The 26,174-nt window shown below is 36.1% G+C and overlaps 1 protein-coding gene across 1 annotated transcript in view; it reads right to left on the bottom strand.

Annotated features, from left to right (window-relative positions):
• Med13l (mediator complex subunit 13-like) overlaps nucleotides 1-26,174 on the bottom strand; it is a gene marked incomplete at its 5' end in the record, with an annotated part of 280,811 nt that extends 254,637 nt beyond the window's left edge. The window contains 1 exon segment of the mRNA XM_005396553.2: nucleotides 26,016-26,174. Coding sequence (XP_005396610.1) covers nucleotides 26,016-26,087 — 72 coding nt within the window.

The following is a 26,174-nucleotide window of genomic DNA, read 5'->3' as shown; positions in this document are numbered from 1 at the left end:
TCTACATAAAATGAACGAATTAAAAAAGATGAAGGAATGAGCGAGGAAACCTAAACATTACATATAGCTACCTGCTATGTAAAATCATGTTCAAGCCTTTCAAACAAATTAACATGGCAGCAAAAATGTAACAGAAGAATGCAGTATGGTTTCAAAACACAGCTGAAGGAACTTAATGAGCAGTTGTGAAGTTCTTTAAAACGTTTATCACATGAAAGACTGATACGTAGAAAATTAATTAGATTTGTCCAGCACAGTTCCAAGTGGTAGCAACAGACCAAATGGAAAAAAAAAAAAAAAAAAAAACTGACTAAAACAACAATGAAAGCTACCTCAAGAGAAAAAAAAGTCTGGAGTTAATCACAGATACGGGAGGTTAAAGAGAAGTTGGTAGGTGTGAGGCAAAGATGCCCTAGAGTGACTTCAAATATCAAGAGCTAGCTGGACATGATTGGCCTTGGCCTGTGGGCTGCAGGCTAACCATCTCCTTTTGTAAATAAAGTCTTATTAGTATCCAAATATACCTATTCATTTACCTATCTTCCAATGCTGCTTTCACACTACAAAAATAGTGTTACAAATGAAACCGAATGGCCTACAATCTGAAACAATTATACTCTAGCTTTACTGACCTCGGAACAAGGATAACATACACAGGCAAATGCTGTGACATTTAAAATACTGTACAAGTAAAAAGCAATGTGGTGACACACACCTGTAACACAAGCACTAGGGAGGCCAAGGGAGGAGGATCACTGAAGTTTGACTCAGCTTGGGCTACACAGTGAATTCAAGGCCAGCCTAAATTATATAGCAAGGTTCTGTCTCAAAAAATAACAACAAATAAAAATTAAAATATAAGAATAAGCACCAGAACTATCCTCCCACTATAAAAAAAAAAAAAAAGACGACTAGACCAACACTATAAAATTACTATTTGGGGGACATTATACAACAGGGAGGGCATAGCTAGATTCCTGGGAGGTGGAAAACAAACAGGATGAACCCACAAAAAGTGAGGCTGCTGAAATCTGTGGGGTACATCACTATAAAGAAGAGAATTAAGCAGGGGAAAAAAAACTTTCTTCTGAAACTTTGCCTAAACACTATGCTACACATTTAAACAGTAAAATTCAACAAGACCAAGCAAGGAATTACTGCAAAGATATCATTCCAAGAGCTGGGAGACAGTTAAGTCCTAAACAGCCACAGTGAGAAAAACTTTGTTAAATACCATGGTTACTAAAGAGACTATAGGTCATAGCTCATAAGGAAACTAGCCCTAACATAAGGATTACACTTATCTACCCTCATAATCAAGCTCCAAAATAAAAAACAGTAATAATAATAAGTTGATCTTATTAACTGCCAGCCAACACAAAATTGAGTTCTTTAAAAAAGGAAAGAAAATCCAGGCCAGGGATATAGCTCAGTGGCACAAGCACCAGCCTGAGAAGTGCAAGGTCCTGAGTTCTATTCCTGGTACCAAAAAAAAAAAAAAAAAAACAACAGAAAATCGAGATTTGCAGCAGCACAATATTCACAATGTATAGCAACCAGTAAGAAAATACTAGACACTCAAAGAAGCAGCAAAACAGGACCCATGACAAGGAAAAATATTTCACTGAACAGAAACAGAACCAAAAATGAGAGTAATAATCGAATTAACAGACTGGCACTTTAAAATAGCTATTATAAATATCAACAAGAATTTAAAGAAAAATACAAATATATTAGAGACATGAGTGGAGGACACAACACACACACACACACACAATCTGAAATGAAAAATCCACAGAATAGGTTTAAGAACAGATTAGGCACTGTCAGAAAGGAAGCTAGAGACTTGAAAACACACAATATATAGTATGTAAACTGAAGAACAGAGAATCTGTAAAAACTGGAAAAATAGTAAGCAAAGTTACAGTGACTTCTGCAGTCAGGGTAATATCAAGCAATCTAACATATTTGCAATTAAGATCCCAGAATGGTTGTGGGAGGGGCACAAAAAGTTTCTGAATAATAGGCACTGTCTCCAAATTTCAAAACACAATCTCTGATTCAAGGAGGTCAGTGAACTCCAAGCAGCATAAACAAAGAAAACCAGATCAAAACACATAAATATAAAAATTTTGAAACCCAGCAATAAAAGCCTTAAAAGTGATCAAAGGAGGAAAGACATTATGCAAGAGAAAACAAAGAAAATATTGACTACAGAAAATATGTAAGCCAGGGCTAAGGATGTAGCTCTGTGGCAGTTGTGTAGCATGTGTAAGACCTCAGTCCCCAACAACACCCATACAAAAAGAACTTAATCTTTAGATGACAAGAAGCCAACAGACATGCACTACAATAAATATTAAAAAAAAAAAAAAAAAAAAAACAGGAAAATGGTAAAGGATTTCAAAAACATTTAACCTAGACTGCTCATGGTAGTACATGCCTACAATCCCTAGCACTCTAGGAGGCTGAGATAGGAAGATCAATAGTTCCAGCCCAGACTGGCCAATATTAACAACAACAACAAAAAAAAAGGAGGGCAGTCTGGGGATGTATGTAGCTCAGTGTTAAGACCCTAGGTTCAATCCCCAGTGCCACCCAAAAAAAGAAAAAAAAAAAAAGATCAATCTACACAGAAAACTAATGAGCACCAGAAGGGTTGGGGATGTAGGTCAGTGGTACAGCACTTCTGGGGCTTGTATGAAGCCCTGGGTTTAATCCCAGCACTGGGGAAAAAAGAAGCACCAGAAATAGTTAACATATGGATATATATAAAATACTTCTATTATTTGTAAAATTTCTTCAAAAGGTACAAAACTGTGTAAAGTAAAAATAATAATGCATTGTGGGATACATACCAGATATGGAAAGAAAATGTATGGTGACAGTAATATACAGACCAGAAGGAGAAAATGGAGGTACACTGTTCTAAAGCTTTTATACTATAAATAAATAAGTTTAATATTATTTGAAAATAGGCCATGGTAAATTAAGGTTGTATATGATTATCCCTTGATCAATCCCTAAAGATGTAAGGCAAAGAAGTATATCTAAACCCAGTGTGATGGCACATGCCTGTAATCACAGCACTTAGGAAGCTGAGGCAAGAGGATAGGTGAAAGTTTGAGACCAGCCTGGGCTACATAGTGAGTTGAAGAACAGCCTAAACTATACAAGGAGACCCTGTCTCAGAAAACAAAATAAATGAACAAAAAAAAGACAAGAAGAAGTATATCTAGTAAGACAGGAACAGAAATAAAAGTAGACCCTGTCTCAAAATTAAAAATTTTACGGGAGAAAGGACTTGGAGATGTAGTTCAATGCAAAGGCCCTGGGTTCAATCCCCAGTGCCACCAAAAAAAAAAAAAAAAAAAAGAATCATAAAAAACTACTGAGGCTAGGGACATAGCTCAGTGGCAGAATGCATGCTTAGCATATGCAAGGATCTAGGTTCAATTCCCATCACCACAAAAAGGTTTAAAAATATTTTTTCATTTTTAAAAAATTAAAAGGCAGAAATACTCAGTTCTTTCTTTTAATGTAAGGCCTATCTCACTGTTGCCTACAAAGAATGAAGTTTACATATAAAAACACACAAAGAAAGTAAAGACACAGAAAAAGAAAAAGGTACATCATCTGAATACTAATTAGAAGAGAGCTGAAGCACCTAGATTAACAAAGTTGACCTCAAGAGAATGGCTAATAGTAGGAATAAAGAGAGGAATTTTGTAATGGTCAAGTCAGAGTCAGAGGTGACACATGCTGGCAATTCCAGAATCCAAGGGGCTAGGATCCTGACCAAGACAAGAGGATCCTGACCTTAAGGCCAGCATGAGCTACACAAGAAGCTGGAGGCCAACCTGAGCGATATTAAGACCCTCCCTCCGCCCAAAAAATAAAGGCAGTCCTTCAAAATAGAAAAATAATTTCAAGTTGAGTAGGCACCAAAATAAAGGTTCAAAATACATGAAGCAAAAACAGATATATCTAAATAGAGAAAGAGGAAAACCAGAATTGTAATCGGAGATTTCAACAGGTCTCCTCTCAGTTATAGAACGAGTAGACAGAAAATCAATAGCAATATAGAAAACATGAACAACACTGTCAACCCATGAAGCCAAACTGACATTTATAAAACATTATACCAACAACAACAGAATAATTTTTTTTTTCCAACCGCACCTGGAATATTCACCAAGAAACCATATGCCAAGGCATTAAAAAAAATCAATATATTTTTATGAATTGAAATCTCTCAATATTAAATTAGAAACAAAAAATCCAGAACTCTGCTATTCCCTGTAAATCTGGAAATTAATACTTCTAAATTACACGAGGCAAAGAACAAATCACAAAGGAAATTAGAGGGGGCTGGGGATTTAGCTCAGTGGCAAAGCGCCTGCCTGGCAAGCGCAAGGTCGTGAGTTCGGTTCCCGGTACCGGAGAAAAACCAAAAAAAAAAAAACAAAAAACAAAAAAAACAAAGGAAATTAGAAAGTATTCTGAGCTGACTGATTACAAAAACAAAACACATGTATCAAAATGTGTAAGATACAATTAAACCAATTCAAAGACAAATCTATAGCTTTAAATATTTATATTATAAAGTTACAAAAACCACTGCTCTAGGAGTTTACTTTCAGAAGCTATAAAAAGAAGGTAAATTAAAGATAGTAAATGGAGATCATATAGAAAAGGGAATAAATACAATATTAACCAGAGATAAAACCGCTAAAACAAAAGCCTGGTTCCTTAAAAAGATTAATAAAGATTAGTCTCACTACACTAATCAAGAGAAAGCAAAGATAAAATTTAAGAATGAAAGAAGAGGCATTACTAGACATCCTGAAAACACTGAAACAAAGCAATCATTACAGGTAACTTTTTGTCAACAAATACTACTTATACAAATTTCTTGAAAAAATTACCAAACATACAAAAAAGAAAATCTGACGTTATATATCTATTAAAAATATGAAAGTCAGTTTAAAGTCTCCCCACAATGAGATCTACAAGGCAAAACAGCTTCACTGGTGAATTCTAACATCCTACACAAACTCTTTCAGAAAGCAAAGCAGGGAGTACTTCCCAAATCATTTTATGAAATCAACATTACTGTGATACCAACACCAAAGACACCACAAGAAATCTACATGCCAATACTCTTCTTGAACATAAATGTAAAAATTAACAAAATACTAAATCAAATTTAATAATATATTGAAATAATACCCTATGAACCTAGTGCTTATCTTGGGAATTCAAGTTTGTTGGACATTAGAAAATTTACAATGTAACTCACTATATTAACAGGAGAAAACCTAGGATCATCTCAATGGATGCACGAGAAAAATTAACAAATTTAAACACCCATTCATAGTTTTTATAAAAACTTAGTAAATTAAGAATTAAAGGGAGGGCCAGGGATATAGCTCAGTGGCACAAGCACCTGCCTGGCAAGTGCAAGGTCCTGGGTTCAATTCCCGGTACCAAAAAAAAAAAAAAAAGAAATTAAAGGGAAAGTCAGCCATGGTGGCCCACACCTGTAATCCCAGCACTCAGAAGGCTGAGGTACGAGAATCTGCAAGTTCAAGACCAGCCTGGGCTACATAGCAAGACCCTATCTCAAAAAATAAACAAATAAAACAAAAAAAGAAAGGGGATGTTCAAAAATCCAGAATTAACATCACAACAATGAAGGATTCAACACTTTTTACCTAAAAATAAGAGCAGAGCAAGGATGCTTTATATTCAGTGCTACAGAGTAGGTCCTGATTAATGCAGTAAGACAAGAAAAAGAAGTAAAATACAGATTGGAAAAGAAGATTTAAGATGACCTTTATTTGCAGATATTATCAATAACATTTACAAAAATCTAAAAACTCTACACAAAAAGCTATAATAGTAAAGTTTAAGAAAGTCATAATATGTAAGATCTTCTAAACACTGCATTTCTTTAAACTAGCAGTGGCCGGGTATAACAGTGTGCGCCTGTAATCCCAAAACTCTAGGTGGCTGTGGCAGGGAGGGTTACAAACTCAAGGACAACCTGGGCAACTCAGTGATTTAGCAAGACCCTGTCTGAAAATTAAAAAGTGAAACTGTACAAACAAAAAAGTGCTGTGGACATAGCTCAATGCAAAGGCCTTAGGTTCAAACCCCAGTACAGAAGAGGAGGACAAGTTGGCAGCAGAAGATGAAGAGGAGGAGGAACATATACTAGCAGTAAACAAATACAAAGTAATTTAAAGCAATATTTAAAAATAGCACTGAAAAACATGGACAACTTAAATAATACTTGATAAAAGTGTTTCAGACCTATACCCCAAAACCAGAAAACAGTGATGAGAGAAATTAAAGATGTAAAGCAATAAAGCTGGGAGCATAGCTTAGCAGTATAGGACTTGCGTAGCATGCTCAAGGCTCTGGGCTGCATTCTCAGCACCACCCAAAAAAAACAAAGAACCTACAGAAATGGAAAGCCAGACCATGATGGTGGAGTAGAAATCTCACAATTATTACCACATCAATTCTCCCCAGTTTGACCTACAGATTCATCATAATCCCAACCAAATCCTCACAGGACTTTTTCCAAATTGACAGGCTGATTCTAAAACTTGTACTGAATACCAAGGGGACTAGGTCAGTGGTAGAGTGCTTGTGGTAGCACACACAAGGCCTAGCATACACAAGCACTGCAAACCAAAATAACTCTACTTAAAACAAAAAAACTTACATTGAACAGTAAAGCACCCAAAAGAGCTAAAACAACTTTCAAAAACAATGTTTGAAAATTCACCCTACTACCGGACTTCAAGATACACTATCCAATTTCAGTAATTATCATAATGTGGGAAATGCAGATCAAAGGAATAGAGTCCAGGAACAGCCCATGCACACACATACACGTAATATGTTCAACTTCTGACAAAGATGCCAGAATAGTGAAGCAGTTTTTTTAAAAGTCTTCAGCAAATGACATTAAAACTAGATATTCACATGCCCTGAACTCCAAATACCAGACCTTCAATCCTTTCCTCATACCACACTAGTGGGCACAAAATGGTTTACTGGATCACAAGCCTAAATATGCTAATTCATAACAATTCTGGGAGAAATCATTAAAAAAAACTTTCTTCTGTGATAACAAAGATTTCTTAAGTGGGACATGAAAATGTGAACTATAAAGAAAAAAATAATAAACTGTACGTAATCAAAATTTAAAACTTGCAAAGGGCTGGGGATATAGCTCAGTGGCACAGTGTCTGCCTGGCAAGCACAAGGTCCTGAGTTCAACTCCCAGCACCAAAAAAATAAATAAATAAAAGTTGCATGGCAGTGCACACCTATAATCCAAGCTACTCAGGATGAGGAAAGAGAATCGCAAACTCAAGGCCAGCCTGGGTAACTTAGCAAGACCCTGCTTCAAAATAAAAAATTTTAAAAATGGCTGGGGTAGTTCCATGGGAAGAGTACCTCTTAGTTCAATCTCCAGAAGCACACAAAAAAAAACTGTTCCTCAAAGAACACAGTTGGGAAAGTGAAAAAGCAAACCACAGTTGGAAGGAAGTACCTGCAATACATACACCTACCAATGGACTTGTATACAACATATTTGAAGAATTCTTATAATTCGTAAGAATAATGTAGTTTCTAACCTGGGCTAAGACAACTCACAGAAGACGTAAATGACTGAATGTACAGTGAAAAGACGTTAAGCTTCATTAGTTATGAAGGACTTATAAATTAAAATCAGTTACTACTACACACCTGTAGAATGCTTTAAGTTTTTAAAAAATTGATTGTACTACATGCTACAAACATGCCAATCAACTAAAGCACACAGGACTGGTGGAACATAACTTTTTAAGTGTGATAATTTGAAACTTCTAGTAGTTTTCAAAACTAAAAACAGATGTCCTACACAAAAACCAGTATATTAACTTGCATAGCCACCAACAAATGGATAAGCAAATTATGCCATACTCTACAGGAAACTACCATTTAGCAATAAAAAGGAATGACCTACATAAGAAAGAATGTGACTCCAGACACAAAAACTACATGCTATGTACTTCTATTTATTAAAAAATTCTAGAAAAGGCAAAAATTATTCCAAGAATCTATGTAAACAATCTCTCAAAGAAAGGAACTACTAACCAAGTTATATCTTAAAGTTAAATCTTGTACATTTCTAAGGTAACTATGAACCTTTTGGAAAGTATATGATTGTTTAAATAAATTATTCTCATGTCTAACCATATTAACCAGAATACTAGTTAATGACATAGTCATTAAACCCAACTGAAGGAGAATAATTGTGAAATTTCTGGGAACTTAACTTTTAGTGGAATTCATTAGTGACACTAGGATGGTTTATTTCTCAATTTGATAACAGGCCATAAACAGAAGAGTATATTATTTTCTTTGTGTAGCAGACACTGTCTACACAAACATGAAGGGCTCCTGCCTCCACATACTCCACATTGCTGGGGCCAACAATAAGCCCACATAAAGAACTACAATTCCCAGCATCCTCCAACAGCCTTGGAGTTAAATATGGCCGGAAGTATTTGAGGAGTAGTGAGGAAATTTCCTTAAAAGGAATGTCCTTGGCACATCTCCTCCTTCCTACCTATCTGAACAGCCATCTGGGACTATGTGCTACTAAGGATAACCTAAAGATATGAAGTAACAAAACAGAAAGGGTTCAGGTCCCTTGATGACCACACTAGTTCTGAAATGCCTGCCTCCCAACTTCTTGTACATAAAAAAGAATTAATTTCAATCACCCTTAAGGTATTTGCCTATTTTTTTAAAAGGACATAAATACTGCTAAAATAAATCATTTGATAGGGGTACCTTAATAACTTTCAAAACTTTTTAAAAACTACAAGACTTTCAGTGAGGTGATCTTTTTCATATTATACAATTATGTAGGTTTTCACCATGCTTCAGTCATCAAAACAAGAAGCTATCCTAACTGTTCGTTTCTTAAATGCCTCAATTTAGAAAAAAAAAGTCTAAGAGAAAAAAGTCTATTGCCTTATCCGTGGGAAGAAATTTTTTTTAATCACTCTATTCTCTGATGAAACTTTAAAAAATGTAAACTGAATTATCACTCATTATTCTCAGGCAAATCAATATGATCCAGTGATTTCTACCTTCGTGTATACACTAAATTAGATAGTCTACACGGTTAATTTTTAAAAGACTCAGGAGAGAAAGAGATCAACAATGTCTGGTATAGCAAAGAGGAGCTTTATGAAGTCCTAAAAGGATTTAGACAGGAGCAGGAGAGAGAGCATACAATACCACACGCAGGACTAAGACAGGAGAAGAAGGTAAGCAGACAACACCGGGCACTGGTTAAAATTCACTAACTAAATTAAGAGATCTGGCTCCTGTGAGACTTTAGGTAAGCTACTTACATTTCTTGCTTTAGTTTTCTCCTCTGAAAAATGGGAACAACATTATCTGCCTGAGGACCTTGTAACCAATAAATGAAAAATGCAAGTAGTTGATAAGCAGTTAAGCTGTGTCAGGCTTGCAGTAAAGTACTTAGCAAACGCAAAAGCTCAGCCAGGTACAGTGGTGCATGTCAGTAACTCCAGGACCCATAAGGCTGAGACTGTAGGATCTCGAGTTTGGGGTCAGCTTAGGATATACATTTAGGTACACAGAGAGACAATGCCTCAAGTAAGGGGCTGAGGATGTACCTCAGTGGTAGAGCACTTGCCTAGCATGGGTGAGGTCATCGATTCAATCCCAGTGTAGCAAAAAAAGAAAGAAAAATAAACAGCAAAAGATCTAAGGGGAGGATGTATATACAGCAGGTAAAGGTCTGCCTTGAAATACAGATTCCTAACTAGTAAGAACTTTTTTAAAAGACAAAAAGGAAAAAGGCTTTGAGGAAATTAAATGCTTCTGAAAAATAAGAAAACTCACAAAAGAAATCTGTATATGAATATACATGAGATATGTACACAATCTCATTAGAAATCAAGAAACTGAAAAAAGTTGAGTTTTTTTTGCTCAGAGTAGCAAAAACTAAAGTAAGTTTCATTATAAGCAAGTATAGAAAACATTACAATTATCTGTTACCCAAAGAAATGTAAACTGACACATCATTTTTTAAAGAGTTTATGGGTATAAATATCAAAGCTTAATACATACCTAATATTATAGCAAAACTGAAAGACCTTAATGTTCCTCATAATTGATGGTTAAGAAGTAGTACATCCATCTTAGGAAACAAGATACAATTATACTGTTAAAGAAAATAAATAAAGCCAGACACAATGGCACAGGCTTGTAATCCCAGCATGGTGGGAGACTGAGGCAGGAGGACTGCCAAATTCAAACCCAGCTGCCATAACTTAGCTAATTCCTGTCTTAAAATAAAGAATATAAAGGGATGGGGATGTAGTTGAGTGTGTGAATTCAATCCCCAATACCACCCCCCAGAAAAGGATAAGATTTATCTAACTTTATTAACATGAAAATATTTTAAAATAATGTTAAGCAGAAAAAGCATGTTGGAGGAAAAGCTCACAAACTATCCCCTATCTATAATTTTAAACAATCTGTCCATCACCAACAAAATGCATTAAAAACCGGCTCTCAAGTGAATTGTAACTGTGCACTACTGGAACATAACATGGCACTAAACAGCGAAGTTACAAAATACAGCATGATTCCACTTATAAAAAGTTCAAAACCATACAAGACTATGTATACATGATTAGAACTTTTTAAAAATTACACAATGATAAACATGAAATTTAAGATTAGGAGTTTCTTAGAAAGGAGTAGAAAGAGAATGAGAGGGAAGAGTAACTGCTAGGACTCCAGAAATGGTAAAAATGTTCTTTTTCTAAAACTGGGTATTAAATACACAGATGTTCACTGTATCATGACTCATTCTACCTTATGTTTGATAGATAAATACTACTTTATCTATTCAATACCTAATAACACATTTTTAAACTTGTATATTCACAGAGACATGTAAAAGCAAGGGGGAAAAAAACCTGGAACAATACAAATTAAACTACAGTAGTTACCTTCCTGGGGGGGGAGATGAACCTTCATATTTTGTTAAACACTTAAACACTGCCTGAATCTGAGACTAATTATGTAATTTTTATTAAATTTATAAAAGAAATTATTTTTCCATTAAAATTGTAATTATGAAAATTATAACCACATGGAAAATGTGAGTATAGCTGAATAAAGAATTCATTTACACTGTGATCACACCTATGTACCAGGGCTGGGGATACGAAACATGCACATTAACAAGGACAGAAGTATTGGGGTAAATCCAATCTAATGGACTGGCTGGAACGTGGGTCATTTTTTTATAGCTTCAATTTCTTGGAAGTTTTATTTTGTGAAAATATTTTGTATTTCATTAGTACTACCTCACATGGAGAGAAATTAAAGAAAAATGACAACTGTAGGAAAGCCAACTCTCTAGCTTCAGGGTAGCCAAGTGAAAAATCTCCCCACATGGGAAAGCTGAATGAATTTACAGCCAAACGACAATGGATAGTACACGCTGTGCCAGTAAGTGCACTCAAAACAACTGGAGAGGGTCCCCACCACACCAAGGAGATTACATCAAAAGGTTCTGAAGTGCATATGTACATTTTAGTGCTTAATCGAGAAGTGGTGCTGCCAAGTGAAAGTGCAGCAGTGTGGCAGGGAAGGCTCCAAAGCACATCGGCCCAGGAATGTGCTAAAAAAAAGGCAAAGGCAGGAGGGAGAAAGGGGGAGGAGGGAGAGGGGGTGACTTTTTCCCAGGATGTGTGGCAAAAATGACACAGCATAATAATTATACTGTTAATAACTACAAAAATATTGTACAATCAGAAAGCTAGGTGCTAAGAGAACAAAGAACAGAATGATGGGGATGAAAATTCTAAATGACCCAAAATCAGAACACAGAACGTGGCCCTTACAAATGCCCTCTGTTCTACCCACTGCTTCCCAAAATCTTGCCATTTCCACAGACATGAAACAAGAAACAGGAAAGTCTTTTTCATTCTCCTACCAAAGGTATCACTGACCTGAAATTAATATAAACAAAATGTCTGTACATAAAAATATCTCACAGCTGATTTGCAGAGGAATGATGCATCTGCTTTGAGCTTGTCACTAGTAAGGCTACTAGTAAGTATATAACAAAGGCTGAGAGAGCGTACCCTCCTCCCCTCCCTTCCTCCCTTCTTCCCTCCTTCCTTCCTTCCTCTCCTTTTCCCTCTCTCTCTATCATCCCCATTTCTGATGACCTAAATTTCAGGAGCTCTTCCCCTGCCAAAATGACCTGATTCACACTTTCAACCCACCACCACCACCCTCTAGCTGCCAAAGATGCTGCTCCACCCATCTCTCACTAGTCAGGCATTGTCCTTTCTTCCCTACCTTTTTTCTCTGGCCCTCCCTCCCCATATAAATCTTAATGCCCCAAGTCTTTCCTGGAAATAAGCAGGTTATAAACATTAATGTTTGCTTTTGCTTTCTTTTCACTATTCCCTGCCTAAAACTTTGCTGGAGTTCTGTGGGGCTAAATTCAACAAGAATTCAAGCTCAGTGAATATGTTCCTATATACACAACTATGATCAAAGCATAACCTATCACCCAGCTACACAGATGTTGTCAACTGTTCCTCCCTGGTTTGCACACACAATGAAAATACCATAAAACCAAGAATGTCTGTTTACCATTTGATTCCTATATTACTGGTCACCAAATCTTGCCAATTCTACCCCCCAAAATAATACTTAAATCCATTTCCTTCTCTTCACTTCTAGTGATTCTGCACTATTTCTCACACGTGGACTCATGTATGAACCTTCCCCATGCCTTTGACATCTTCTGTATCACAACCCATAACTCCACAGAGCTCACATGAGCTTTCTCTCTAAAATTTAAGTCTGATTATGTTGTTATCCTACACAAACTCTTCAGGCTTCCTCTATTACGCAGAATTAACTTCCAAATCCTTCATGTTATCAAATCTGGCATCAATCAACCTTTCAGTCTTGTCTCCCATCTAGTAAAGAGTGTTAAATAAAAGGTAAATAAATTATACTCAAGGAGATCTAGAAGTGCTATTTTATTTCCTATTAGTATAATTACTGATATGATTATTTATGTAGTTGACAAATGTTAATCTCAACTATAAAATATTATCACCAAATTCACACTTTTACAAAACTAAAAAAATTATATTCATCCATGTAACATTGTATTGGACTATTTAAAATATTTCTATTTCCAATTCTCACATTAAAATATAAAGTGGATTACAGTACAAGGAATCTAAACCAAAAGCTACTTTCTAAAATGGATGTTAACATAGATCACTAAATTTCTCACAGCTTTCTGGAAATGGTCAAAGTCAGCTCTCTGAGTCCTTACCAGTGCATCACACACTGTAAGAGAACATTTGGCAACAAAATCAGTTAATGTAAGAGATAAACGCTTGCCTTAGTCAGTCCCACTAATTTTTCCATTTGGGACATTCTTGAGACTACCATATAAGCTACCAACACAAGCTATTCATCTTAATAGATTCATTAGAAAAGTTTCCTCAATATAAATAAATGCTTCTATTATCAAATTTATAAAATGTACTAAAGAAGCCAGTTTATTAGCTTACACATACCAAAGTATGGGTTCTCCTGAGAATCATTCCACTGTTTAATTAAATGTTATAAGGTCCTGCAGACAGATTCAAAAATAGCACCACCTATCTGAATTGCAAAGCTCAATCTCACTACCATATCACTAAATAGCAACAAAATTATCTTCATACATATCTCTGCAAGTAATTTATAGACAGCTAATGAACTGCCTCTATTTAGGATCCTGACATTTGTTTCAATTTATACAGATGATAATACTCTTTAAACCAATATACTTTGAATACTGTATTTTCAGTAACTTTAGTTAATAACTTGTATTTTAGAGGGTATCTATATGCTTTAGTAACTAAGATGTAGATCTGTGCTCTGGCATAAATTCTAATGCTAAACTGCTTGGGTATTATGAAAATATTAACATTTTTAAGGTACCTATTCTTATTTGTTTAAAATATTATGTAACTAAATTTTCCTAAAGTATCTGTAACTGTAGTATTATATCACAACCTTCTTTGATAGGATTTCAATTCCCTTTTTTAATGTGAAAAGTACTAAAAATAGAGAACTATAAATAAAACCATCTGAAGAGCACAAATAGTAAAGCTGACTAAGGAAATGTTTAAAAATCTCATACTCTTGAAATTAAAAGCAGAAGACTATACCACTGCAACTTGTAATCTAAATAACACGTAGACACATCCCTACTATACGTAAAGCAGTCCAGCTGCCCCACAAACTAACTACTCACACAGACTATAAGGGAAAGTCCTAAACGCATCTAAGTGCTACTGTGCTAATCTCCCTCAACTAAGGAAGAAATTACTGAAAGAACCTATGTAGCACGCTAGATGGCCCAACAGGGAACGTCAAATGTGTAAAGCAACACTAGATGGGCAAAGTTAAGAACTCTAACCAATAGATAAAATAACAACAATTGATAATGTCCTACCACTATGTAATTCAGTGAATCCCCCTATTACTATGTTGTCCTTCTTTTGCTCTTTTAAATAAAAAAAAAAGAACTCTAGTATCACATAAACCAAACTTTCAGTTAAAACCTTAAGGGAAGGATTATCTCACGAGGATACGTTTCTTTATTTATCCCAAGGCTGTTCTTAAAGACTACTTCAGTCTCACCAAAAATGGGTGTAAAGATGACCCTTGCTAGAACGCGCAAAACTTACATAAACAGGGCATAACTTACAATTCCACTCTCCCTTTATGGTAAGCTGCCTTATTTCCTGAAAGCAAAAGTGCCACCTCCACTCAACCGGTCTCAGTATCTATCTAGTCTTACCAATCAATGGACCAGTAAATCCACTTACATTGAAACTGTTCATGAAAACAAAGTACACTAAACCACTAAACTCAGAAAACCTGAGAGAAAAAGTTCAAGCAAGGCTTGAATCTTGGCATACATCAATAAAGTATATATGCTAATGTATCCAAAGGGGAGCTCTTCCTGGGATTTCTGCTCATCATCTCTAAGATCCTCACCAGAAGTCACTTATTAAAGATAAGAAAAAGAAAATGCTTATTGCAATCAACTGGCATAAAATAATTTTTAAAACGATTGTGTTTATTCAGGCTCAAACTGAGTACCCTTAATCTCTGAAGTCAAAAAGCATTCAAGCTGTAACTATCTCCACTTCTTGTACATTTATTCCTTTCTTATATCCTCACATCTTTTATTTGTAGGAGGTAGCCTACTGGCCCTATCACCTGGGCATTTTCTAACCAGCCAGACTTGTTTCAATTATGAACTTTTCTAAATCTTCCATTTGTGTTTCTGTCTCTCCACTGTTGTTGTCCCTAAGTCTACAAACACACATCTTTTGCAGGTTCATACCCTCCCCACTCTCTCATCCCTGCTTGCTTCATAATCAATCTTCTCCATTCATTCCTCAATCCACTAGAACCCAGATTCTACCCTCAGCTATCAAGTGTAATGATTTCTAACTGCCAAGCTGCCCAAACAGCAAACCTTACCTTTTACTCCTTATCTCTCCTCTTCAAGGTCTATCAAAATTGTCTGTGAAAAACAACGCTTACTCCCTTTATTTCTGTCAGAGAAAGCGAAATACACTGTCTTCTTAAAACACTCGTAACATACACACACGACTTAAAAGTCTAGGCTTCCTGAGATGTCATCTTGAACCAAAATCTAATGTTTTAAATGCACGAAATTTGAAGTATGATAGGTTATCAGACTCAAGAATTCTAATTTGCCTATTGAAGACAGCAATCCTAGAAAGGCTTTTAAACATGTTATTAAATGTAACACCATTTAACACACTTGTTTTTCCTCAATTCATTTTTCATAATAGTTTCTATATCATCTTGGATTATCTCCCATTTTAGTTTCAGATCCCATCTGCTCATTTAAGATTCATGTCTGTCCAGTTTCTGAAATATTTGTCACTTTAGTCATTAGCATCTTGCGTAATATAGCACTGTTTTTTTAAAGTTCAGAACTGATTTATTTTAGAAAACTGAGTATTATTTTAACATCACCATTTCTTAATCTAACTTGGCCTGCCCACACTTCAAATTTTCCACTTAATAAAAATTCAATCTCAATAAGTTTTTGTACTCTTTTTAAAAGGAAGCCAAGAACCAGGACCATAAATCAGATGTGCTCTCCTACCCACCTCTGCAAAGATTCTCAAAAATAGAGATTCAGAGTTGCCAACACAACTTCCAACGAATGCCCTTCTCATTCCTCTCTAAGCAAGTCACATTCCTTCAAGATCAGCTTAAAACTCTCCTGCTGGGTCTTTTGGGCTACAGGTTATTATGCAGTCCATGGAGCACTGCCCCTGTACTTGACATACAGCATCTCAGAAATTGTACGTGTAGGTCTTTTCTACATACATCACACTTAATTCTACTAAGCCCAAGCGATATTTTAAACATTTCTGATGCACATCATTCCTAAATGATGCACTAAATTTCTCAATCATCACATGTAAAAAAATTAACATTTCTAAATTAGTTTATTGGCTACCCTATTCAGTCTTACCCAATTCCTTTTCGCATCTTACTAGGTTTCAGAAGCCTCGACTTACCATACAAAATAGCAAGCAGAACACTTATCTCTAGGAATACCTGTAGAGGGAAAGGGAAGAACTTCTGGCAAAGAAATATAAAATCTTTTTCCTGATGACATTACAGAAACTGCCACTGTTCTCAACATTTTAATGGATGGGTATCAACAAAGAGAAAGTAGCCGTGGTCCCTGCAGGAAAGGAAGGGAAAATGTGCCTTCAATCCTCACTCCAGAACTGCAGCTCATCCTGTGGGGAGCCAATCTAGCCTCTCAACACTCTCTTCAGGTCTCTTTCAGAAAGCAAGCCTTTCCTAGGCTAGAAGAGGGCCCAGGGGTCAGCTTCCAGTGGGACAGCTCACTCCTCCTCCCCAGCAGAGAGGAGGAATCTGGGAGGTTGGGGTGCCTGCTGTGAAGGCCCAGGCTATGCACAGAGGAGGGCTGCTCTGCTCCTAACACTCCAAGCATAGGCTGATCCCCATAAAGATGCTGCCAAAATTAATCAATTAAGTACAATACAGGTAAGATGGCTTTCTTGTATAGCCACAGACATCAAGGACAGATTTTCATGAAAACAAATTTAGAAATTCTAATACTATGGAATTTGGAGACCACCTACATGTAAAATTCCAAACCTCTGGATAAAACTTAAGACATTATTCAAAGTCAACATGAGTAACAGAAAAAAATACAGATTTGTGGGAGAGTTTTCCTTCCTTCAACAAGGGCTAAATTTTTTTATAGATTCTGCCCCATTATTAAATGGAAAATAGAAATTAGCCAGTAGTTCACTTCTTTCTGTTCAAAACTAGTAAGGGTTGTGACATGAGTGTCACACTAAAACATGATTTGGTCTTTAGAAGAAAAATACATTTATTAAGTACTATTTCTAACATTGCCTGAGACAAATCTCAAAATGTTAATAGAACTGCTATTTAAAGTTCAAAGAGCACTCTAGAGCTGCCAAGGAATTAATAGCTTAAAGTAGCAAACAAGAGCCACAGTTCAGTTCCTAGTCTCAGCCAGCTGTAGCTCACAGTTGGTATAGCAAAATATTCCCACACCTTAAAGACTTATCACACACCAGCGAATCATACACACAAATGAAGAGTTACAACCTCTACAATAAATTTCAAGATTCTCTTCTCAATCTTGGTTTATTTATGAGGAAAGACAGGAGAAAAATAATTTAATCTTCCATTCCCTCGAAAGAAGTTAAAAAAGTACAATTACAACATAACTGCTACAATTAAAACAAGTCACTTTTCCACTCCAACTTCCTGATTAGCTGCTGAGGGCTACTTTACAACTTCAAGGTCTTTTCCCATGAAAGAAAGTACATTATCGGGGCTGGGGATTTAGCTCAGCGGCAAAAGCGCCTGCCTGGCAAGCGCAAGGTCGTGAGTTCGGTTCCCGGTACCAGAGAAAAACCAAAAAATAAAAAAAAAATAAAAAAATAAAAAAAAGAAAGTACATTATCTAGTCAACTGAACTGCTTTCCTTAAATGATACAATGATTTTTTTCACATCTCATCCTTCTATATTTCCACTAAGTTCCCAAGAGAAACTGAGGTACAGAACTATTATGTGACCAGCCTGATTTGGCTAGTTACTAGCAGAAATTTTGAGCTGGGCATGCCAGTAATTCCAGCACTCAGGCTAGGAGTACTGCTCTAAATTCAAGGCCAGCCTGGGGCTACATAGTGAGTTCAAGGCCAACCTGAATTACACAGTAAAACCCTGCCTCAAAAAAACAAAAATAAAACCTAGTAGAAATTTGACTACAACTCAAGTTTCCCTATTACTAGTTCACTGCCCGTTTTACTGGGTTCATGGAACATTTTCCCCTAACTGAAGATTAAGCAAAAGTCTTCAGTACAGATTACCGGCCCAAAGTGAATTCAGGATCAAGGACCAATTTTTAATCATACAAGAATTCCCAAAAAGTTCCAAAATCCACGGGTTTGCCTACCACAGAAAATCTAATACCAACTGAATTCCTATTTCTTTGAGGCATGATAACAACACATTTCATAATCAGGTGGCAATCTCTTTAACAGAGATTATAAAAAGATTATCTGAAGTTATTACCAAGCCATTATACATCCAGTCGGATAATATATATTCAAGCATTGGGCTAACTAAATAAATTAAAATAATCTTATTTTACTTATGATCAGCATCTAAATGGCTACGGAGAATTCCCTTGGGGAACGGAGAAGAGATTAGACACTCATTTAACAAACAGTTAATGAGCACCTAGCTACCAACACACTCATTGCCCTACTGAAGCCCAACTGCACATCAGAGCTATACAGGAAGAGGTACACATCAAGAGCCTGGTGTGACTAGTTCTGCCTGCAGGAGTCAAGGAAAGCATCAATGAGGTGACCTTTGAACTATTTTTTAAAATGAGTAAGAACGTGCCAGGCACACATATATATGTATAAAAAACTAGGAGGTGATTCCAGGGGTTTCAGAGTTAGATGTTCATGTATTTTTTTTTCCTTATTTCTCTTCAGAACATTAAAATTGAATCTCAACATCAGTCAACACAAAGTGTTTAATCATATAATTTTACTCTTTTGAATACTTTATTTACTAGAACTTCTTTCACATTTAATGAAATAATCAGGAAAAAATGAAGCAGCTTCATGTATCTTACTCAAAAATATGCCATCATAAATTTATCAGTGATCTCTGGGAAAGGGAAAAAAATCATAACTTTCATAAAGTTCAATACTCTGTTAGAGTACCAATTTTTGAAATTTCCACTATTATTCTGTACCTTATTTAAAACAAATTTTTCTCAAATTTAATTTTAATATCAAATAAATGTCAAATACATCCAATCAATGCAGTGATTTAATACAAATTAAGAATTATCGCAGCAATAACAATCAAATGAAGATTTAAAAAGATACATTTATCTACAATTTTTTCTCATATCCATTTGTTAAATTAAAGCTACAAATTTAAACTACACAAAATAGCTGTTCATGGCGACACAGGCCTGTAACCCCAGCACTCTGAGACCATGGAGCAGAAAGAGGGCAAGCTGGAGCCCAGCCTGGGCAGCTCAGCGAGACCATCTTAAGAAATATAACAAGGGTTGGGGAGGTAACTCAGTGCAGAAATCCTTGGTTCAATCCCTAGTGCCGCCAAATAAATAAATATATAAAAAAGGGCACAAATGAAATTTTAATGTAATCAACTCAGAAGGTTCCTTTAACAGTAATGGAATTTCGCTATACAGAAGAAAGTACAAAAATGTGGAAAGCTGTCAGCCAGGGAGCTGTGCTATTTCACAGTGGTGGAAATACAGTTTTAATAAGATTTACCACAATTCATCTAGAATAAAACAATTTCAGGAACATATATAGTAGGACTTGGGATGTAGCTCAGTGCTAGAAAGTTTACCTAGCATGTGTGAGGTCCTATGTTGAATCCCCAGTACTGCAAACAAACACACACACATACATAATAAACCAGAGTATAACACAGATGCCAACAATATAACGTTTCGTTTCAGACACAACTGATTCTAATTTTTATCTAGAAAGAAAAAAGTCATCTTCTTTTTTCCAGACTGGAGTCCAAATATACTCTGAAAGACATTTTATTAGCTTAAAAAAGAAAAACACTACTCCAAACAAAACCAAACTGTGCTAATATAAATACAAGTAAAACAGGAGTTCCTAAAAGTGGTTTATTATAGCAATTTATGAGGCTAGAATCTATTCTACACAACAGATAATTTTAAAATAGTAGGATAGGGGAACTGTCTCTGAAATAAACATCACAACATTTTAACAGATTTTAGAACTATTTTTGTATCAACCACCGCAAGGATAGAATTGCTGATGTACGTAAGTGACTGCACTTAACAAAAATTGGGCAAGCATACACATTTCATTCATGCAAATGAGTCTGAATTTACAATTCCTCATTTATGTTAATATTTACCAAGATTAATGGAATATCATCTCTCTATGTAATGAAGCGAATTCCCCCAACAGAACAAAGCTAATACCTTCAAATCATTCAAATAAACAATGAAAGTATATACTATGAAGGAAAATTAAACAGAATCAGAGAAGTTAAATAACTTGAAAGGGAGGGGGAAAAGTTCTAAATTCCAAGAACACATTACAAACGCTGTTTCACTAACTCTAAAACTCAACCAGCAAGCCCCATAAAATAAATGTGTACATCTTGGTGTTATGATTTCCTGAGGGAGGGGAATGTTGTTCCTTTGTTTTTACTATATCCACAGACAGATCTTGAGGGCTAATTACCTTACTCTGGAGGCATTAAATATAATTTCTGAAATAGAAATGCTTATAAAATGACAAAACAGAAATTCCCATAAACCATACTACACAACACACAGTTTACAAAAAGCAGATCTACATATACAGTAATATATATTAAACAGCAATGTTGTAGAACTCTTTTCTCTACATTTCTAATGAATGGCTGCAAAGCACAACTCACTAATAATACCTAATATTCAAGCATATTACTAATTTTCATAAGCTTTGTCTACATCTCTCACTGGTTAGCTACTGTGAATACATGTATCACCTTCCTTCAGAAAAAACATGAGCACTTTCACTGTTAAGGAAGAGGAACAAAATTATTATTTACTTCTCTTGAAAACAAGTCAAATATCTCAGAAAGACCTATCCTGTGTTTGAATCAAACTTTGAGAGACAGCTAAAGTAACTGTTCATTTAAAAGCAATTCAGTAACCTCTAATTCCAGTTACTCAGGAGGCTGAGGCAGAAAGATCACAAGTTTGAGTGTACCCGAAGCAGCTTGGGGAAATCCTGTTTCAAAATAAAACAGAGAAAGGCCTAGGGATGTAGCTCAGTGGCAGAACCCTTCTACCTGACACATACAAGGCCTTGGGATTAATCCCCAGTACCAAAAAATCAATAAATGAATAAATAAATCCAGATAAATAATCTCATTGCATTTTACACTGAGATAAAGTGATTCATCCCTATTTTATCTTAGCAATCTCAGAGAAGTCTCCAAAAGTGTTTGATGAATACAACTGACTCACAATTAACAAGGCGAATAACCCAGTGAACAAAAAAGATCAACCTTTCTATAATTAATTAATATTATCCACTACTCTACTTTAATGTTATTTAAAAGAATGCCTTAAGAGATTTTTGCAAATAAGTATCTAATACATTCATGAAAAAAATTAAACACAGCATTCTAAAAAAAGTGATAAGCTACATATAAGTACCTGGCATAAATTGAATAAATATTTATTGTCCTACATCCACCCCCTGTCCATTCTCACAAAGAAAAAGCACAGGCCCACTCTAACTTCTTCCCAATGAGCACTACATGCAATAGCACAGCACAGTGTTTGTAACATAGAGGTTTTAGGCACAGTATTTTCTCTTTAAAATTATGAACTCATCACACGTACAAATGGCTCTCTAAAACAGTCCAGTAAACTGCTACACTATGCCTTAAATTGCTGTCTATTATGTACTTAAAAATATTTACTAGCAACTGGAGGTTAATATGGCAACTATTACCGGGTAGCAATTATTGCTATTAAAAATATATAAATACTGTAACACCATGTGCTACTAACAACAAATGCTAAACAGAAAACATACATTAGAAAATTACAAATATTTTAATTAAAGAAAATGAACCATCATGAAAAAAGATGCTTTACATATAAATATTAAAATCACAACCTGGGATGAAAAAACACTGTATATAGTATTTGGCACTTCTGAAGATTAGAGAAATCCACTTCCCCTCATTTTCATTCGACAGTGCTCTCCATTTGGTTCTAGCTCAAAAGAACAGATTTCAGTTTCTACACTGAGAATTATCTTCCCTTTCTTAAAAAAAAACTCCTTAAGACAAAAAGAAATTAGAGCAACAAGGGATTACCTGAAAAACTTCGAACAGAAAAAGTAATGGTCCTCAACAGAAATTATGCACTAACATGTGTACAAGCATTTTAATTCAGCAACAATTTGAGATCCTCACCCAATTACCCATAGTCAAGAAGCTAAGCAAATAAAACAAATGAATGTGGAGCCAACAATGTAAGATTTAGAGATCACTCCCTCAAATCAAAGAGTACATATTTAAATCTAGTTAAGGGCACAAAATTACATTCCCATATTATATCAATAGAGAAACAAAAATAAAGAGATACTTGACATCTGGAAATTATAACATGTCTTCCCACAAGGGTGAGTTCACATACCAGAGAAAGGACTGTTACACTTTCCAAAAAGGCAAATTTAACACACTTAAATGAATTGTAACTGAGTGAATATATAACAAGAGTCACCCAGAAATGTGATGGACAGCATGAGAAAACAGTTTTGAGTCACAAAGGCACAGCCAGGCGTGTATTTAATGCAGTAAGTACAAATCTCACAGTAGTAAGAATAAGAAATACATACAGTGACCCATATAATATGTACACAATGGCATTTTTCACAGGTTAAAAAAGACGTAGAAGTTGAAAAGAGAATTTAGGAAATATGATGCCATGCAGTAGAAAATCAGAAAACAAAAGACAAGCAAAAACCTTAAGGCACCTGATTAAACAATCAACTTTTGCTAAGCCACAACGACCACCTCATAGTATAACAGAAAGTGAGCACACTGGTCATTACCGTAGTACAGAACTTTATTCTCTAGCGTTTACCTAAATCTGTATCAATATGAGTAGGTAAAGTATCTTGAAATACTTTGCTCAAAAACCAAACAAAAAGACGGCAGGCCAGAAGTGTGTGTGAGTGTGTGTGTGTATGCTATTATTAAGTAGATAAAACATACATTAAGTATATAAGACATGCATCATTTTGAAGAAGCAATAATTATATCTCCTTTGAAAATATATGTTCTTTGCAATGTACTTTAGACAACATACTTCTAATATTCTAGTTTGCTACCGGAGATGATTTTCACCAAAAAAAAAATCCTCAAGTTAGAATCAAAAAAGTTTATAATACTTTACGATTCCAATTTTTTCAAAAATCAGCACTTATCTACTCTCCATGTACAAGGTAATATAAACATTCTATGGTCCTCTATTTAAAAAAAAAAACAAACCTAAGTATTTCTGTGGTTCTGCATTTCAAAGTTGCTACCTAAAGAGTAACTATTTTTTTTAATATTAAAAAATCAATGCCTTGGTTTTAAAGAGGTTTAGGGAAAAAATATCCCAAACACAAACCTTTAGTAGGTCAAAATCAGAATACAGAAACCTCGCCTATTAGCTTTTAAAGAAATGAAAGAAATTATCCTGAAGATTAGCTATACATATAGTTTCATTCGTCTACAAAATTTGCTGTATATAAATTACCCACATATATACAAGTCATTACTACTCAGCTTGATGTATGGTAATTTAGGAGCTCTCTTCTCATTAATATGGGTTTGCTTGATATTTTAATTACCTGTAAAAGTGTCAATGTGGTCACCAGTCCCCAAACAAAAACCATTTTAAGTAGCCCTTAATCAATATATTTGCTGATCTATGAAAGTCCCTGAACCTAATATCAAATAATAGACTAAGGGAGAAAAAAGAGGCAAAAAAAATTTTATTCCCACGTATCAAAAGATCAAGGAAAAATTATCACAGTACTGAGAAGAAATGCAACTTATAATTAAATTTTAAGATTAAATATCTGGATTAAAATGTTTGATTTTTAGAAATAAGCCTTAGGTTACTATAGTGGAAGCGATGATACTATGTCATTCATTCTCTGTAGGTAAAAATCATGAGCTGATTTTATCTGCATAAATACTGTAACATTTAATAAAATAATATTTCCACTTAAAAAGTCAGCAAGCATTTGGAGTTTTCCACTAGTCTCGAAGAAAAAATCTTCGCCACCCATAATTAAATGTAACTAATTACAATTTGAACACTAAATTATTTATCCAGTGTAAACAAGGATTAAGAGAAAATAATACTTCTATCTACAGAAGGGGCTACAAAAAATAATTTCCAAAATGCATGCTCTCCAAATGCCAGCACCCCTCCCCAAAAATAGGGTACACAACTTAAAATAAGTTCGGTTTTTTAAGGCTAAATTAAATAAACTGTTCAGCCAATTTTCCAATTATATTCTACGCTTGAAACATAATTGCCTTACATCTGTTTACAAATCTTTGCTCAATATTTAAACAAATTCATACTCTCCCGGGCACATAGCTATACATACAGCTACTCATGCACAAAGCACATATTTAAAGACCATGCAACGCAATTATTAGCCTAAACGCCAGGTTTAACAACGTGAATGTTTTCAGAGCTAGGTAATACGACCCAATAAAAAGCAAAGATGGCATTTACCACCAAATGTCACTGCCACCGCCAGGAAAGAGTTGCTGGAGACCTATACATTTTTAATTTCGATGAATCCAGACGCCGTCGTCGGGTGCAAGGCTTCCGCGAGAACAATTGACACCCTAACTGCTTCAAGATTAAGGCAGGCGATGCAAATCCGAAGGAAAAGTTGTCAATTATCAGAGAGAAGAGAGCGGCAGAGGGGCGAAGGCAGATAAAAGCGATGCTATCAAACCGCCCAGCTTGTTGCTTTTTTGTGTGTGTGTGGATTCGTTGTTAAGATAGAGAAAACAGTTTTTAAAAGACACAGGAGGCGAGAAAGAAGAAAAAGCTTTCTCCACCTTCCGTCGGCTCGGTGAAATGGCTTTCCGGCTCTCCAGCGTAGTAAACCCCGAGAGACAGGCGGCTGTCGATGTTTACAATCGCGCGAGCTTGGGGTGCAAGAGTTCTTTACTGACACAACCGCATTCTATCCACTGCTTTCGGACGAAATTGCAGGTGTCATCATGGAATTAAAAAAAGAATTCAAAAGGCGAGCAAGCGGGCGGCAGATCCGACCAGGGGGACAAGGCTTGCTGCTCGCAGGCGCGGGCAGCACAAGGCAAAGCCTTCCACATTTAGGGAAAAAAGGGGGGAGAAGGGGAGGGGAAGGGGGTGTGATTGCAACAGAGGGTGGGCGTTCGAAGTGCGACCCAGAATCCGCAGCTTTGAGACTTCCACATGCAAATTCCACGCCGAGCGCCGCGCTCACAAATGATTTTTAAAGAGCCAAATAAACACTGGATGGGATCCAAGGCGAGGGAGAGACGATCCAAAAGGGGGAGAATCGGAGAGAGGCGAACGGCGGGGAGAGGCGAGGGAGGGGCGAAGTCCCGGCGGCGGGAGGAGAAAGTTGGTCGGCGGCGGAGGTCGGGGACCCCCCCCCGGCACAGCCCCCCGCCCCACGGCGCGGCTACTCACCAGCGAGAAGAGGTTGGAGTGACAATCCTCCAGGCTCGCCCCGTTCGCCACCCAGTTCGCTGCCGCAGTCATGATCCTCCGCGAGCCCGGCCGCCAGAGCGGGGCATGTCGGAGCGAGGCGTCCGAGGCGAGGCCGGGCCGGGCCGCCGCCGCCGCCGG

This window comes from Chinchilla lanigera, unplaced genomic scaffold (genome assembly GCF_000276665.1).
Source record: "Chinchilla lanigera isolate Chin_1 unplaced genomic scaffold, ChiLan1.0 scaffold00054, whole genome shotgun sequence".
Lineage (NCBI taxonomy): Eukaryota > Metazoa > Chordata > Mammalia > Rodentia > Chinchillidae > Chinchilla > Chinchilla lanigera.
This window is presented reverse-complemented; position numbering and strand designations above follow the sequence as displayed.